General features: G+C 35.2%; 1 protein-coding gene and 1 long non-coding RNA gene across 2 annotated transcripts; both read left to right on the forward strand.

The window, feature by feature from the left end:
- Positions 1 to 4846: 4846 nt before the first annotated feature.
- On the forward strand, positions 4847 to 6440 carry LOC126661399 (uncharacterized). Its single transcript, XM_050355245.1, has 6 exons — positions 4847 to 4928; positions 5077 to 5206; positions 5274 to 5443; positions 5558 to 5846; positions 5930 to 6096; positions 6208 to 6440. The coding sequence occupies exons 1-6, from the start codon at positions 4874 to 4876 to the stop codon at positions 6360 to 6362; spliced, it is 966 nt and encodes a 321-aa protein (XP_050211202.1). The 5' UTR covers positions 4847 to 4873; the 3' UTR covers positions 6363 to 6440.
- A 1303-nt stretch (positions 6441 to 7743) lies between these two features.
- On the forward strand, positions 7744 to 8618 carry LOC126661401 (uncharacterized). Its single transcript, XR_007635649.2, has 2 exons — positions 7744 to 8255; positions 8393 to 8618. It is a non-coding gene; the product is annotated as an uncharacterized LOC126661401 (long non-coding RNA).
- The last annotated feature ends 8282 nt before the right edge of the window (positions 8619 to 16900 follow it).

The following is a 16900-nucleotide window of genomic DNA, read 5'->3' on the forward strand; positions in this document are numbered from 1 at the left end:
GTTATCCGCAAGGCTAGCTACGGGTTTTGATACAATCATACCCATACCCTAGCGCCGGTCGCGATTCATGAAAATGGGTCGTGACAGAAAATAAATTGATAAATGGCGTAAAAAAATCACGAAGTTTCGCGCGTTTTGCAAATTTAACATAAACTTTTAATTTTGACAATTTTTTTTTGATAAATGATATTTATATTAGCTCATCCACAAATTGTGAATGGCAAAGAAACTAATACAATCAAAGGTTGAAAAAGAAGTCCATACTACGGAACACATCCAAACTAGAGAACGGAAAAGCCGGATGAATCGACTTATAAAACAAGACAGCTTTAGTGATGCTATCAAAGACAAGACTATCAATCCTGCTTGTTTTAAATCTGAAAACTCGCTTATTCCTCGCCTTCCATAACGACCAAATAATGAAGAAGTCAATCAAATTCCACAAGTCTCTATATTTCTTCTTGCAAAAACCCGACCAAAGACTATAAAAATCCTCCAAAGAATACGGTAAAACACAAGTGATGTTGCATAAACCCCATAAATGTGACCATGTTCTCCACGCAAAGTGACAATGAAAAATAATATGCAATGAAGTTTCCTCTTCCAAGCATAAGAAAAAACCACTATTCTCTTGAAGAATGATACCTCTCCGAACCAAAGTCGAGTTTGAAGATAGACGATCTCTTGCCAAAAGCCAAAGGAAAAATTGAATGCGAGGAGGCAGCTTAGTCGCCCAAATCTGCCGAATAAACCTTAATCTGACCGGCTGTAAATCAATTGCAGCTGTACTATTTTTTTTAGCAGCTCAGAAAAAGAAGAAGTAGAGAAGACCTTGTGCCTTTGCCAAACAGTACGATCCTGCAAACCAGTTGGACGGTGATATAAGGCAAGCAGCTGTTGAAGACGCTGCAACTCAGCAACTTCAGAAATACGGGGCTGTCTTCTCCAACTATTTGCTGCAATAACCTGCTGGTGCGAGTCCATAAAATCTGAGACGAAGACATTTTGAAATTTGCATAACCTGAATAAAAATTCATGCCGAAAAGAGAAATTCCCCATCCAACTATCCTTCCAAAACCGAGTTCTATTACCTCTCCCCACAACCACTGAAGTGTTAGACAAGAATAAGCTCCAAGCTTCTTTATTTTCAACACAAGCTGAAAGAATGCCCTTCCAAAGATGCGACAAACTGTTTGAATTTCTGGAATCAATGTCAAACCAGTAAACAATGTTTAAGCTGTTAGCAATCACAGAGAACCATAAACCTCCGCTATTTGATATTTGCAGCTTCCAAATCAATTTGAAATGTAAAGAACAATTTTTCATTTTAAATGGAGTGATGTTCAAACCACCCAGAGAGAATGGTAAACAAATCGAAGACCAAGCAACCTTGCTATAATAATTCCCTGAAGAAGAGCCACTCCATAAAAAACGACGCATTACCTTTTCAAGACAAGAGATGACAGAATTGGGCATATGAAGAGAGCACATGTAATATACGGGAAGACTAGCGAGAACCGATTTAATCAATGTGAGTCTGCCTGCCGGGGAAAGAAGGCTACCGCGCCATAAAGATAATTGAGACAAAAAGTTCTGAATAACGGGATCCCACGCCGTTGTCTTTACTTTTTTCAAAGCAAGTGGAAGCCCTAAGTAAGAAATAGGAAGGGTCTCGATCTTACAGTTCAGAATAGAAGCTGCCGTGGACAAAGATAAGTTATCAACATTAATTCCAATCAATGATGATTTTTTGTAATTAATTTGAAGTCCTGAAACTAGCTCAAAACAACGAAGAATTCTCAGTAAATTCCTTATTTGATCCAAATCCTTAGTAACAAATAAAAGAGTGTCGTCAGCAAACTGCAGGATAGAAACAGGAGCATCATAACCATCCACTGAAATACCAGATATCATGCCTTTGGAAATAGCCTGAACAATAAGGGCTCTCAAACCTTCAACCGCTATAACGAAAAGCATTGGAGATAAAGGATCACCTTGTCTAACCCCTTTTTCCATGAAAAATTTTTCTGTAGGACATCCATTAATCAAAACCGACAATTGAGAAGAATTAAAACAGGAAGATATCCAATCCCTCCATAAATTGCTGAATTTCATCATGTCTAACATCTTCAAAATGAACTCCCAAGAAATCGAGTCAAAGGCTTTTTTGAAATCAAGCTTGATCATAAAAGCCTGCTCTCGACGTCTATGAATAAGGTGAATAAGCTCTGAAGCAATCATATGGCAATCATGAATGTTCCTGCCTCTGATAAATCCAAACTGATTATCTGAAATAATAGATGGAAGAATAGGCGCCAATCTGACTGCAAGAACCTTAGAGACCAGTTTGAGAATGCCATTGATCAAACTTATCGGCCTAAAGTTTGAAATGTCAGAAGCCCCTTGAATTTTTGGCAAGAGCACCAAAAAAGCCGTGTTTAAACCAACAGGGAATTCTCCATAATGATAGAAATTATAAAAAAGCTCCATAATATCCTTCTTCAAAATCTCCCATGATTTCTTATAAAAATAAAAATTGTATCCATCAGGGCCCGACGCTTTATTATTGTCACAATTAGATAAAGCAGATAATACCTCATCTTCTGAAAATGGGACTGAAATTGTGGCAACTTGTTCAGCTGATAATGCCGTAATAGGCAGTCTATCAAGACAAAAAGGAGAACTCGGCTTCTTCTTAAAAATGCTCTTGAAGTAAAGGTGAACATTGTGCTTTATTGCTGATGGGTTGCTGAAATTGGTTCCCTCAATAACCAAATATGTCAACAAATTATTCCGAGAACGAATAGAAGCAACGGAGTGGAAGTATTTCGTGTTCTTGTCCCCAAATAAATTCCAGTTTAACCTTGATTTTTGCAGCCATAAAGACTCTATATGACTAGAAATCTTATGGAAATCAGAATTTAAAGATGAAAGATGGGCAGATTCTAAGTCAGTTAACTCACGGGTTTCTGAAATAATTTCAAGTATGTCAAGCAAACCAGCGATGGATGATAAAATGATTTCTCGATTCATCCCCTGAATAGAGAAAGCAAGAGGAGTTGAGGAAAGGAAGAACTCTACGAACCAACATTTCATTACAAAAAATCATATCTCGAGCCAAAAGCCACATGATGAAGAGAATACGGGGTGAGATTTTAGACTTTCATAATCTGCCATATGGAGCAAACCGAACATACCCAATAGTCATAGAAAAAATAAAGCATTTATAATTCAAGATATCATTAAAATCTACTAAATAACAATCAAAACTATTTGCGCCAAATAAATCATAATAAAATAAAACGAAAATACCCATTTATTTTTAAAACATAAGTTTAGAAAAGAACAACCTGTTTTTTTTACTTCTAATCTATTTTAAAAATATGTCCGTGATACATTTGTGATGCATAAATGATACATGTTTAAATAATTCAAACACGCAGTGACGCGTGTGTCAGACATGTACCAGATGCGCATGTCAAATGCGTTTCTAAAGTGTTTTTGACCCATTTTCACACGTTTTTGAGTTTTTTTAATTTTCAATGTGCTATATCTCTTATTTAAGTTAGTTAAAAATATATATAAAGTTTCACCTTATTTTGTTATGAATGCAAATAATTTCAGTTGTGGCTATTTAAGTAATATTCGATTTATTTTAGAATATATTTGTTTTTTTCCTCAAAATGTACGACTCTATTGACAGAGAAATTGTTTGATGAGTCTGATTCGCTACGCAAAATAATGAATCATTGATCTTTCATTTGACAAACGGCAATAATCAATATAATAATCAGATAATATTTTTACCAGAACAATGAATATCCTATTAATAGTATTTTAACCAGAACAATTAACCCGAACGAACCAGTGTTTATTCTATAAATTGGTTGTGCCATGTTATATTAACAACAAGCCAATAAGTATTTGCGATAGAAACTCTTTTAATAATTATTTAATTTTTTTATTATTAATTTTTTATACATGACTAATGCCTTATAAGTTTATCGCACGCATGACATGGTGCAACGGTAACGTGCAATAATTTTTTGAACAATAAATATCCTAGTGACGCTATATTTATGGAGTGTTTATCTCATGCATTGGTTATATCATGTCATATTTATAACAAGTCAATGAGCATTAGCGATAGGGAATCTTTTAATTTTAATTTTCATTTAATTTTTATTTTATTTTTTATTGGTTTGTTGCATAATGACATGACGCAACGGTTGCATGTAATAATTTTTCATAGGGTTAATGTTATAAACTTCACCAACTTAACATATTTTCTCATTTTAATCACGCAGTTTAAATTTTCTCATTTTTATACACAAACTACCACTTTTTCTTAAATTCATGCACGATACTGATGTGTCACGGTTCTATTGGTGTAATTTACTGAGGTGGATGTCATTTTACACCAATGAAAGAGTGTCACCTCAGCACCGTGCATGAATTTGAGAAAAGGTGATAATTCGTGCATGAAAATGATAAAATTTAAACTGCTTGATTAAAATGAGAAAACGTGTAAAGTTCGTGATTTTTTTTGACATTATCTCTTTTTTATATTTATGATAACAAATAAACAATCTCAAAAAAAAAACAGAAACGTGACTTCATTTATTAACGTATTTCAATTTTATCGATTTCCCATGCTCTTGTAGACTTTCACAATCAGATATGTTCGTTTACTTAATTTACTTTATGGGATAAAATCAAAACAGCAACCAATTAAACAATCTTGAAAAACCAAAGGCCGTCCCACTTGCAATTTCTATTAATCTCAACTTTCATATAAATGGGAGACTTCAGGATTACAAAACTTATTAAATAAACTCCACTTCAAATAAAGAAAAATTTCTATAAACAGAAGATGATACGAAGCATACAAGCCATGGAAAATGAATCTAAAGCCAGGTCAAATGCAGGTATTTAAATATATATATATATATATATATATATATATATATATATATATATATATATATATATATATATATATATAGTTAATTAGATGGACATCTCGATTTCTAGTACAGAATTTTCACCAGATTCATCTTCTTTTCGTTTGAACAGAAGTAAGCTGGAAACTAAGAAGCCTTCCGCCTACAGACTACATCTTTAAGATCGAAAACTTCTCTCTTCTTTCCGATTCTTTAGCCGAGTGCTTCCGGTCTGCTGATTTTGGAGTTGGCGGCTATAAATGGTAGTATCTGATTTTCTTGTTGATCTTATTAACAGCTCAGTATGTATTTATAACTTTGTGGGTGCAGGAAGTTATCAGTGTCTCCGGGAGGAAACAAGGAAAAAAAAGGGCATGGATACGTATCTTTATATCTAGTTCTGTCCGAGTCCAATAAATTCACTTTCAATCAAGAGGTTAACGTAAATTTCAAGCTGTTTGTTTATGATCATATTCGCGACAATTACTGGACTGTTCAAGGTAATAAACACAGGCCCTATAGTCTCGCATTTTAAGAAGCTAGATTACCCGATGAACATGTTCCATTCAAGGTAAGTTGAATGAATAATTAATTTGCAATGCATGGTTTTGTAGATACTGATGAGAAAGTAAGGCGATTTCAAGGAATTAAAAGAGAATGGGGATTTGATAAACTTGTTTCCGTCTCTGATTTCGAAGATGAATCGAACGGATACTTAAAGGATGACTGTTGCATTTTTGGTGCTGAGATTTTTGTTATAGAAAATTGCAGCAAAGGTGAGTGCTTGTCGATGGTGAAGAACCCAGCAAACAATATGTATACATGGAAAATTCAAAATTTTTCAGAATTGGACAAACAATATTGTACCGAATCCGAAAAGTTTGCCATAGGTGGCAGTAAGTGGTATGCACAAACTTTACTTAAATTTGATGCTTCTTAAAATGTTGGTCCAATAGATGATCTTTCTACCATTTTCCAACATATAGGAGCATAGATGTTCATCCAAAGGGAGATTCAAGAGCCAAAGGCAAAAGTTTATCCATATTTTTAAGATTAAATGATGATGCAACTTTTGAGCATGGAAGAAAGTTGTATGCAGAATTCATCTTACGAGTACGAAACCAATTTGAGGGAAAACATCATGAAATGGAAGGTGAATGTTTCAATACTCAAGCTTCCACTTGTTTTAAAGTTTATCGATCATATGGAAACTGAATACGGACAATATTATGTCGATCTTATGCGCTTAATTAACATCTTGCAGGTAAGTATGAGTTCGTATCGAAGAGAGGATGGGGTTTTGTAGATTACATGTCCCTCAATGATCTCAATGACAAATCAAAGGGATTCATTCATGATAATACTTTGATCGTCGAAGTAGAATTTCAAGTCATGACGGTTCTTAAAGAGTTGTCCTGAAACTATGCAGATTCTAGCTTTTTTTGTTGTCTTTCGAATTAAATAATCCTTTGTTTTAGCTACTACTACTTATTATGATGTTGGCAAATTGATACAATTTACTTGTTTTGATATGCTGCACTACTTTAGACATCCACCCATATATGATTATTCCGTGTTCATGTTTCTGATTGAGGAGGTGAAATAAGACAAATTTCAAAACGTTTGATGCTTAAATTTAGAATTCATTAGTATCTCCTCCTTTCAAAAGGAAAAAAAATATAAATTCAACCAGAAAAATTATGAGACAAAAATATTACTAGTATCTAATTAATTAATTTATTTATATCGTGAAACTCAACTACAAGCAAAATGAGTATCAGAGACGTTTTTCTTTGCAATGCATAAAACTTTATCCATAATAAGTCATATTTTGAGACGTTTTATATTTTTTTTACCTCCTTCCTCATTCCTTCCATTTTTTGTGATGAAACAATTTAGTTCATGACAAATTTTAAATGTTTTTAAAAATTAATTAATCAATAGCCACATAATAAAACGTTGCAATATAAATTAATTTCTGACGCTTTTAATATCCTAATTTTAGTTCCCACTTTTTCCTTTACTTAAAGCCGTCATAAAATTTGGAGATTTTAAGAGCAGTTATAAAATGGGCAATTTGTTCATACTTCTGGCCCTAACTCCAAATTCAACATCTTTCAAACAGACTCATAAGATTTGTTACAATCATAAACTCATCGATTCCCGACTGTGTTGTTTAAGTATGTGTTTCAATTTTCTTCTTGATTTTTATATATTTCTGGTTTCGTAACGCACCTATTTACTGCTGTTGTGGTACTTTAACTCGTAGATCTTGAATAATTAATATATAATAGTGAAAAAGAAGCAAGTCCTATAATTCAAATCGATATATGAACGAATTATTCTTGTGTTGGACTATATATGACAACATGGTCGTCTTGAAAATCATTGCTAATTAATGGTCACATACATTAAACAGAGCCTTTGCATATGTGGATATATAATTCTTTGCTTAAAATTCAGTTATCTAATTTTGTTTTGACTAGACTTAGATGACATTTCGAGGATATGTGTGTTGTTTGCTTCTTTGAGACATTTAAAATTGGTGGTGAAATAAATAATTAATGGACTATAGAATTGACATTTTAGCAAAAAGAATTCTCGTCTTTAATAACCTATAATTCCTATTTATATATTTATTTTGATTTTGTTGTTTCACTTTTAGTATCTTTTTTCTGTTTATTAACTGATTTCTTTTGTAATTTTGAGATGGACAGAAATTAGAAAACTTACTAACTTGTAGGGGTGAGCAGAAACCGAACCAGACCGAAAAACCGAACCGAACTGAACCGAAATTTGTTGTTTGGTTCGGTTTTTTGGTTAAAACGGTTTGGTTCGGTGTTAGATAAATAGAAGTTTGGAGTTTGGTGTTCGGTTCGGTTTGAGATTGTCAAAAACCGAAATAACCGAAAAACCGATAACACCGAACCAGTTAAAATAGTGTCATTTTGAGGTATAAGGCCACATGTATAATGGGTCTGATTTGGTTTATTTCTATCACAAAAATACCCCTAAACTTGACATATATAATACTCCTTATAACTTTGAAACCCTAATTCTCTCATTTTTCACTCTACTGCGCCGTTCTCTCCTCTATTCTTAATTTCTTATTCTTCTTGTTTTACTTTCTCATCAAATTAAACCCTATTTTCTAATTGATTTTATCAATTTCTTTTGCTATTGTCTTTCAAAATAACACCTAATCACACAATTTCCTTAACGAATGAGCACTTTAATTTGCTGGAAGGTCATATTTGTTGCTTCTGAAATTTATTAATATGCCTTCGAAATAGAAATTTGCTTGAAGTCCAGGTAAACGTTTAATCTTTTTCTTTAATATTTTTGTATTATGGGTATGAAATTAAAACTGTTTATGTTTTATTTTTTTGGTTTAATTTATTATTGGTATACCTTCTTATTAATTCATTCTTTATTTTTGTATTTGACAGATCTGATCCTAAAGAAGATGAAGTTGCTGGAAATCCTCCTATTTATTATTGCTTTATTTGAATGAGATTTACTGATTTTTTGTATACATTTATTTTTTTTAATTCTTTTGCTGATATTGTTAGCTGTAATATTTTTGATTCAAAGTTGTAATTTTATTTCATGTGGCTATATTTTAATTGTAAAGATCTTCATCTCTTTAAATATGAATTTGTTCTTTCTGTTTCATGAGTGTATAAGATTTTGTGTTCATCTTGTATTTAATTTCAGAATAAAAGTGTTGGGCCATATAAAAAAGCCCAAACCGAATTAAAAAACCGAAACCGAACCGAACCGACCGAAAATTACGGTCAAAAAAAATTTCGGTTTTTGGTGAAAAATATTGCGGTTCGGTTCACGATTTAGACAATTTCGGCATGGTCGGTTTTGGTCGATTCGGGACCGAACCGAACCGAACCGACCGATGCTCACCCCTACTAACTTGAGAATGTATTGAGATAAAGAATGCTCAGAGTTTTAGTTTAGTATCTTTTAATGAAAATGTTGTTTAGATACACAATATTTGCATCAAATTCAATAGATTCCACAGAAAACTTTATATTCTACGAGGTATAGTCTGTCTCACAAATTATGTCACGACCCAAATCCAGATACCGTGATCGGTGCTAAGAAATAAAATTGTGAGCTCCGAAATTTGTAATAAGCCTAATAATAAACAATCATCTTGCAGTACAATACAATATATTCTACACTTGGGGACAACCAATACTCCAACAACAATATAATATAAATGTCCAGTATAATTTTGAGACTCCAAACAAGGTCAAATATTTTAGGTCACCGAACTATAGTGTTTAAAAAAACGGTTACAAAATTATAAAAATTTACAAAAGGGTTACCGAAATATAGTTACTGATACAAAATAGTTACGGACCTATAATTTTATTACAAAACGGTTATCAAACTGTTTTTTTTAAGTTATCTTATTCCTTGTAAACATCATCAAGATGGTAACCTGTTTGTAAAAAAATAATTCTCCAGTAACCGTTTTGTAATTTTTTATAGTTCGGTAACCAGTTTGCAAAAGACTACACACTACTAGAAAACAGCAAATTAGCGACGGAAATTTGCGACGGAATTAATTTGCTCATTTTGCGACGGACTCAGCGACGAACCATATCCATCGCTGAATATATCAAAATTTTGGGCGGGAATGTCCGCGCCATATTTTGCGACGGCCAGTCCGTCGCAATCTTCATTAGTTTGTCGCAAAATTTGGCGGGGAGTCTCCCGCCAATTATTGGTGCGAAAAATTGTGACGGACTAATTCGTCTGTTGCTAAATTGCGACGGACTAATAGATTAGCGACGGACAATAGTATGTAGCTAATCTTCCCCTATTTCAGATCGTGAAATCCCATTCTCTCAAAACTCATTTTCTCTCAAAAACCATTTTCTCTCAAAACCATTTTCCTGCCACCGTTCGTCTGATGCCGGAGGTCTGCTGTTCATCTGCCATTCATCTGCCGCTGGAGGTCTACTCTTCGTCTGCCGTTCGTCTTCCGCCGCCGGAGGTCTTCTGTCACCGCCGTTCGTCTGCCGCCGCCGAAGGTCTTCTGTCACCGCTGTTCGTCTGCCGCCGCCGGAGGTCTTCTGTCACCGCCGGTTTTCCTCTCTTCTCTCTACTTTAGTGTCACGACCCAAAATTATTGAGCCGCAACCGGCGCTAGGGAACGGGAGTGGTAGCTCCGGAACCCGTAGCAAGCCTAAAATCACAATTTATTTTTCGTAAATATAATATAAACAAATAACAACAAACAACGGAAGCAAATATACATATATATAACATATAACCGAATATGTACACTAACTGTTTCAAAACCTCGCGGGCTCTAGTTACCGTACTCTGTACGAACTGGCCTCGCGGTACTATATACATCAGTTAGTGTTTCAAACATCTCACTGGCATCTGGGGCCGTGGATCAAATACAACGTACGTAGCCTATCAAAAAGCATATAGACAAATACAGCAGTTGATATGTACAATCAAAATAAACTGCTGACTAGGCTACTCTTCTGTTGACACAGGACCACTACTGCAGCATTAACAGAAGTCATAAACTAACATATACAGATGACTTCTGCACTCCAAAATTGGCCTCTAGCTAAGTCCACAAACTAAGCACCTGAAAGACATCAAAAGTGAGGGGTCAGTATTTGGGGAAATACTGAGTGAGTTGACATTTACTAACAGTATTAATATAAAAACATAGCATCGCATCTCAAGAAAATGTTAACATAAAATATATAACCATGTATTTGATCCGTACGAAACTAATATCCTAGCATGCGACACATCTCTCGAATAATCATATATCATTCAACTCAATCGTAAATATCAATTGCGAGTCCAACTCGCTGGTGGCCCAGCCACTAGATACGGGGACTTCCAGGCTACACCGTAGCCGAGTTCACTCTCGTATCGAAATCATAACCCAATCGTAAATTTCATATTCATCATTAGCTTCCAGCTGTTTCAAGTCGTTTCTCAATGCAAACATACTAGACTGACTCGATACTGGTGATCACACAGCCTATTGACACCCAATAGGTAGCTAGTTTCTTCGGATCGCATACTAGTTCTTATATACAGAAATTAAATAAACGTATAACATTCAATCAATTATATATAATGCGATGCGTGTAAACAGTATATATATATAAAATAGTTTTAATACATGAAAGTAAAAGTACAACTCACAGTGACCGCAATCCAAGAAATGATATGATCGATCTGATAGTATGCTCTCGCTAGTCCGCCTCTACTGACTCCACTACTCGCTGACACGTCTGATAAATCGTTAATAGTTAGACGTGATTCTCGTATTCTTGTACGTATAATACTTTTAAGTTTTATGATTTAGTTTCGTTTTATACTTATTTACGTATTCAATATCTCTAGTCGTATGAACGACTTAGCGAATACTATTTCTCATAATTGAGAATCGCTTAACGTCCTTGACGTTTTCCATTATTATTATTTATCTAAAACGTCGAGCTAATCTCGAGATTAATGATTCTCAAAGTCCGAAACCCGTCCTTTAGAGTCAAATTACTCAAAACGTCAAATACCTAGGTCAATTACAGTTTGTATACGCGTGGGGGCGAGTTGGGGTGCACGGGTGTGCGTTTTGGTGGGTGCACGATCGTGCAACCAAGTACACGTTCGTGCACCTCAGGGGTACACGTTCGTGTACTCATTGTACACGTTCGTGTACCATGAGAAGTACACGTTCGTGTACTTCAGTACACGATCGTGTACCTCGCTAGGTGCACGTTCGTGTACATCAGTACACGTTCGTGCACCCGTGGTACACGGTCGTGTACCACGTGCACAGCCCCGGAAATCAGATTTTCCGGGGTTTCGCCACAATCCCGACGTGCTAAACATACCCACGCTCAATACCCATATCTCGGTTTCTTCAAAAACGCCATATTAAACCCAAAAACGTCAAATTCATGCTTAAATCATAATCTCATTAAAACAGCCATCAAAACCATCACTTTCATACCAAAACCCGACCTTTTACCTTAATTTGATGGCCGGAGGTGATAGAGCTTTCGGTTCTGAAGAAATCGCCGCTTGAATCACGCGAATCGGACGTCGTACGGAGAAACGGCGGCGAAACGACGATATCGAACGAATGAAGCTTCTGTTTCCTCTCGATCCTTCTCTGATCTTCATTTCATATTTCCTTTCTTATATTGTTTGGCTAAAAGCCCACTTTGATCCTTGTTCTTTTTGTTTCTTATCATTTATCCTTTAAACTTCTCTTTTATACGATTTAGTCCATAACTAAATCGTTAAATTCCTTTTATTACGACTTATACGTATTATTTATATCCTATAAATAATACAAAGCCCGATAATAACACTTTCCCGTCAAAATCCCATATTTCTATTTTCGACACAAAGTGGCTAACTTACCACTTTGGTCCCTGTACTTCATTTTAGACTTTTCTTGACATTTTTCCTATTAATTCCAATTCTAACTTTAGAATTGAAATATAACCTTAATTTTCTCATAGTTAACTTCTCAAAACCGACCTACTTGAAACTTATTTACTTTATCTTTTCAAAAATTCTTCTGATATCACCACTCTGGCGAATCAAAACTGGACACGTGGTCCAATTAGCTAATTAAATATTTTGGGGTATTACATTCTTCCCCCCTTATAAAAATTCGTCCTCGAATTTTCATAAATCTTGTTGGAATCTTAACTTATCCTTACAGTTTCCTTGACGTCCATTAATACGTTTTGATTACAGCTTTTCCTTTTTACTTAACTCTTAGTTTCCATGCCCAGTTATAACTTCATACTTGTTATTAATTGATTGTCTATTCAACTCTTAATAGTTGCTTGCTGTTACATCGTCGAGAATCCTCTTACTGGTACCTTCGTCTCATCTGTTATCCTTTCCGAGATAGAATTGTTCTTGGGCGTATTCTTGATGTCATAGTCCTTACATCATTGCCACTTAGTTGTCATTAATCATAATCTAATGTTTTCTTGTTTCGTCATTTCATTCTTAGTAGCCATGAGGTTGCTACTCGCCTCCTTTATACATGAATAGTCACGACGTGTCGCTTCATCTTTAATAACATACTTATTTTATTCATATTCCTATGAATATTTTCTCTTGTAATCATAACTTGCAGTTATGATCTTTCCCATCGCCTGTAACTATCACTATCCTTTCTTGGCTGGTTCTTGCTATTTCTCACTCTGTTCTATCATTGCTGACACTTTGTTCTTTCTTAATCAATTTTCTTCATCTTACTTTACGTTTAACACATTTACTGTTTCTTAACATGGCTAAGCCTGATACACTCTTTACTATCTACCATTTCTCTTTCCTTTGGCTTATTAAGCTATCGTGAACTTCAGGCTGTTCTGACGGTCGTAAATCTTCATCATTCGCTGTTATCTTCAACGCTTCACTTCACGTTACATTTAATCGTGTAACTTGTACAGCCATTCTCTTTGACCGATACTATCCGTATTCTTATCTCCCTTGATTTTCTGTAGTTAGTCCTTAAAAATCTTCTCGAGTCATTAATTGACTTGTCAGTCAAAAATGTCTCTCCTTTATGTTACAATTCTCTATTTATAATAATTTCATATGAATCTTGCATGTTTCTTTTAAGTCTAACTACTTCGAGAATCCTCCTCGTTAGCTAATCTTCATTTAACTTCTTTCTTATTCTATCTCTCGTCTTCTTTTGAAGGGTTTTCCGATCGTTCTAATATTTATACTCCATTTACTTTACAATTTCTAAAGTCAAGGAAGAATTTCAACTCACTATCGTCCTATACGCTTTATGCTTCCTTAGCACTTATATCTTGATCTCTTTGTACTAGTATCAACTCTTGTCTTGTCTTTTATTTGTTATATTCGTTACGTCTTTCCTTCGTTTATAGCAGTTCTATTGCTGCTGCTCTATTCTGACCATCCTTTCGACGTATTTCTAGAACTTTCACTTCTCCAATCACCTTACTAAATTTTGAGGTATTTGCATTTTACCTTTACATTTTTTTCTTCATATCATCCACCATTCTTATAATTACTGACACGTACGTCTATACGTGTGTCTTTCTCCTTTCTGTTAACGCAACTTATAATTCTTGATACTGATATTAGTTACTTTACTTAATATCAGTCATATAGTACTACTATCTCTCTTGATCTATCTAATTTAAACTTTCATATCTTGTAAAATCATATGCTTCGTCATTTCGTATCCTTTCTCTTTCTACTTTTGTATCCTTAAACACTGATATTGATAACGTTATATCTCCTTTGAATATCACTTGATATTCATCACTCGTATTACCATCTCTTTTGCCCTTCATACTTTTAATTTCTCCTCTTCAATTACAACTTTCAATCGCTACTTCGTTTATCTCAATCATAAGGATAAATATTGTATCTTTAAGTATTGCCAGTGCAGTGCAGCTTATCTGCGCATTTCCGGCGGTAACTTCTTATTCACATTCTTCTTTAGTTTTATTAGCCTTAGGGCAATGGTTATTAACATGGCTCTATTCTTTTATTGGAGTTTCTTTCAAAATTTTTATTCTTATCTGTTAAGAATCTTTGATTATTTGTCGCAGGGCTTTACATCCGAGTTTACTTACTAAACAATACGATTTTAAAACTTCTTTTGGCTGCGCAGCTCTTTCTAAATCACTTTTCATAAATCATTAAAATCGTTAGTACAATTGCTGCTCAGAGTGATGACATCTCTCATCACCAAGGAGTTGCTCAAAATTGCAGTTTCTTTTTCCATTACAAAGATATGATGCATGATCTAAAATTTTGAAAATCATTCTTTATGCATTTCTATCGTGGTTATGCAATGTCACATGCGATGCCTGAGCACAATTGTACCTTGAAAAATCATAAAAACTTTTAAAATCTTCACAAAATCGTAAGTCTTACTCTAGATTATACGCTCTGCGACTATTAACGGCTTTCTTTATATTTATTGAGTATATTTCAGATTTTTGTACTGCTGTCAAATTTTTGTATTGCTGTCATTTACAGACTATTCGTCTGTCACATCACTGCTTTCTCCATATCTCCGATAACTCAGTTAAATTCAAAATTCTTTATTACTGTAATCACCACATCCACTTCTGCAATATTCTATTCTACGTCATATACAGACGCAAATACCGATGTTTCATATCGACTTCCTGTAAGCAATCCATTTCTTTCTTCAAATACTAAAACGTAATATAGGATTTACGTTTGCGATAATTATGTTGTGATGTTTATTGTATTATTGTTTTTGTGTGGTATGTTTATATGTTCTCTTATTAAGCGCGTGTTTAACTACAACGCTCCCTATAGGTTCTCGCTTTCCGGGGTATTATCCTAAAGGCAAAACCTATTACTGACATTCTACTATGCAATGCAGCAAATATATAAACACAATAATGCAAACACATAAACACAATTACTCAAAGCATATAAATTACTAATACCTGGAGGTGCCTGACGCGGAACGTTAGGTTCCCTAATAACTATGCCTGTATGTCGGCCCCTAACTGTTCTACCCGAGTTTCGTCCACCTCTTTGTACGAAATAGGGGTTGGTTGTAGTTCTGGAGGACGTACTGACGTAATCCGGGTGGTACTCACGTCTAAAGTAATAAGGTCGTATCGGATCACCCGACCATTCATGCTCTGTTTCAATCCTACGGGCCATTGTAGTAAGCGTACTGAAATGTTCGTCCACGTGCTCATACAGCTCATCAAACTGAGGTCCTAAGCCCCTGACATATCTACGATTAATGGTCCTATTGCTTTCGTTCAGATTAGGGACTCCTTCAGCCATCCGCAGAAAATCAGTAGAATACGCTCCTATAGTCAACATCCCTCTAGAAAAAGAACGCATCTGCCTTCTAACCTGATTTAAAGCTATTTGCGCCTGACCGTTAGCTATATCCGCATCTTCCCTCAGATTGCGGTATCTCCGCACACTTGACCAGAAATAGTCACCTCTGTATTCCTCGACGTCTAATTCATCTAACTCTTCTTCTTCATACTCTTCTTCCTGAGGATTTTCCTCTTCTGCTTCTCCTTCTAATTCTTCTTCTGGATCCTCCTCAGGATCCTCCTCAGGGTCTTCTTCAGGATCTTCTTCAGGATCCTCTTCCGGATCTTCCTCCGGTTCCTCTTCCTCTTCTTCGCTGTATTCAATCTCCGGCGAATGTTCTCTAACTCTGTTTCTGGAAGAACTACCTATCTCCGACACAGACATAAAACCATTTTGATATATTTCTGGCGATGCTCCATGATTTGCGTGGAATCCATTCTGATGGACCCCAGATGGTTCGCCCACTTCATTATGAAACCCGTTTTGAAATATAGGAGGCGCTTCCTCCCGTTCTTCATCAGCATGCGACTGAGCTCCGTTTTGCCCAGACATGCTGAAAAGAAACAATTTCGAACATAAGCGACCATCTGAGCCCATTTCACACGCAATTCCAAAATCAGCTTATATAATGCTGTAAACATTTAGCATTTAATCCAGCTGCACGTAATTTGCAAGCAGATAATCACTTAACAATCTCAGTGCGAATAACAAATACTTAACCCTCTCAATCGATCATAATTTGCAAACATGTAACCACCTTCTATATCTTAGCACAAGCAACACATACTTAATTGCCTTAGTCGTCTGTATAAACAGATACTATTCACTTACTAACTTAATAGTCCTGATCCGCGCGCGTAATGCCACGTACTACTAATGCACACATAACACAATTACAGACAACCACGGTCTAACTCTTGCTGCAGTAGTTCCTAGGTATACTTACTGACAAATACTCCCGGTCAAACAAGCAATCAGACAACTCTAGCAGTGGTAACTGGACCAAACTGCTCTCAAACAAACATTGAAACAAACTTGCAGTGGTAACTGGACCAAACTGCTCT

The sequence above is a fragment of the Mercurialis annua genome, linkage group LG8, assembly GCF_937616625.2.
Source record: "Mercurialis annua linkage group LG8, ddMerAnnu1.2, whole genome shotgun sequence".
In the NCBI taxonomy this organism is placed as follows: domain Eukaryota; kingdom Viridiplantae; phylum Streptophyta; class Magnoliopsida; order Malpighiales; family Euphorbiaceae; genus Mercurialis; species Mercurialis annua.

What these genes read in the sequence shown, in the direction of transcription:
- LOC126661399 (XM_050355245.1), top strand. Translation starts at nt 4,874, where the DNA reads ATGATACGAAGCATACAAGCCATGGAAAATGAATCTAAAGCCAGGTCA. An exon ending in TAAAGCCAGGTCAAATGCAG is followed by an intron (nt 4,929 to 5,076) that starts GTATTTAAATAT and finishes TCGTTTGAACAG; the next exon opens with AAGTAAGCTGGAAACTAAGA. An exon ending in AAAACATCATGAAATGGAAG is followed by an intron (nt 6,097 to 6,207) that starts GTGAATGTTTCA and finishes AACATCTTGCAG; the next exon opens with GTAAGTATGAGTTCGTATCG.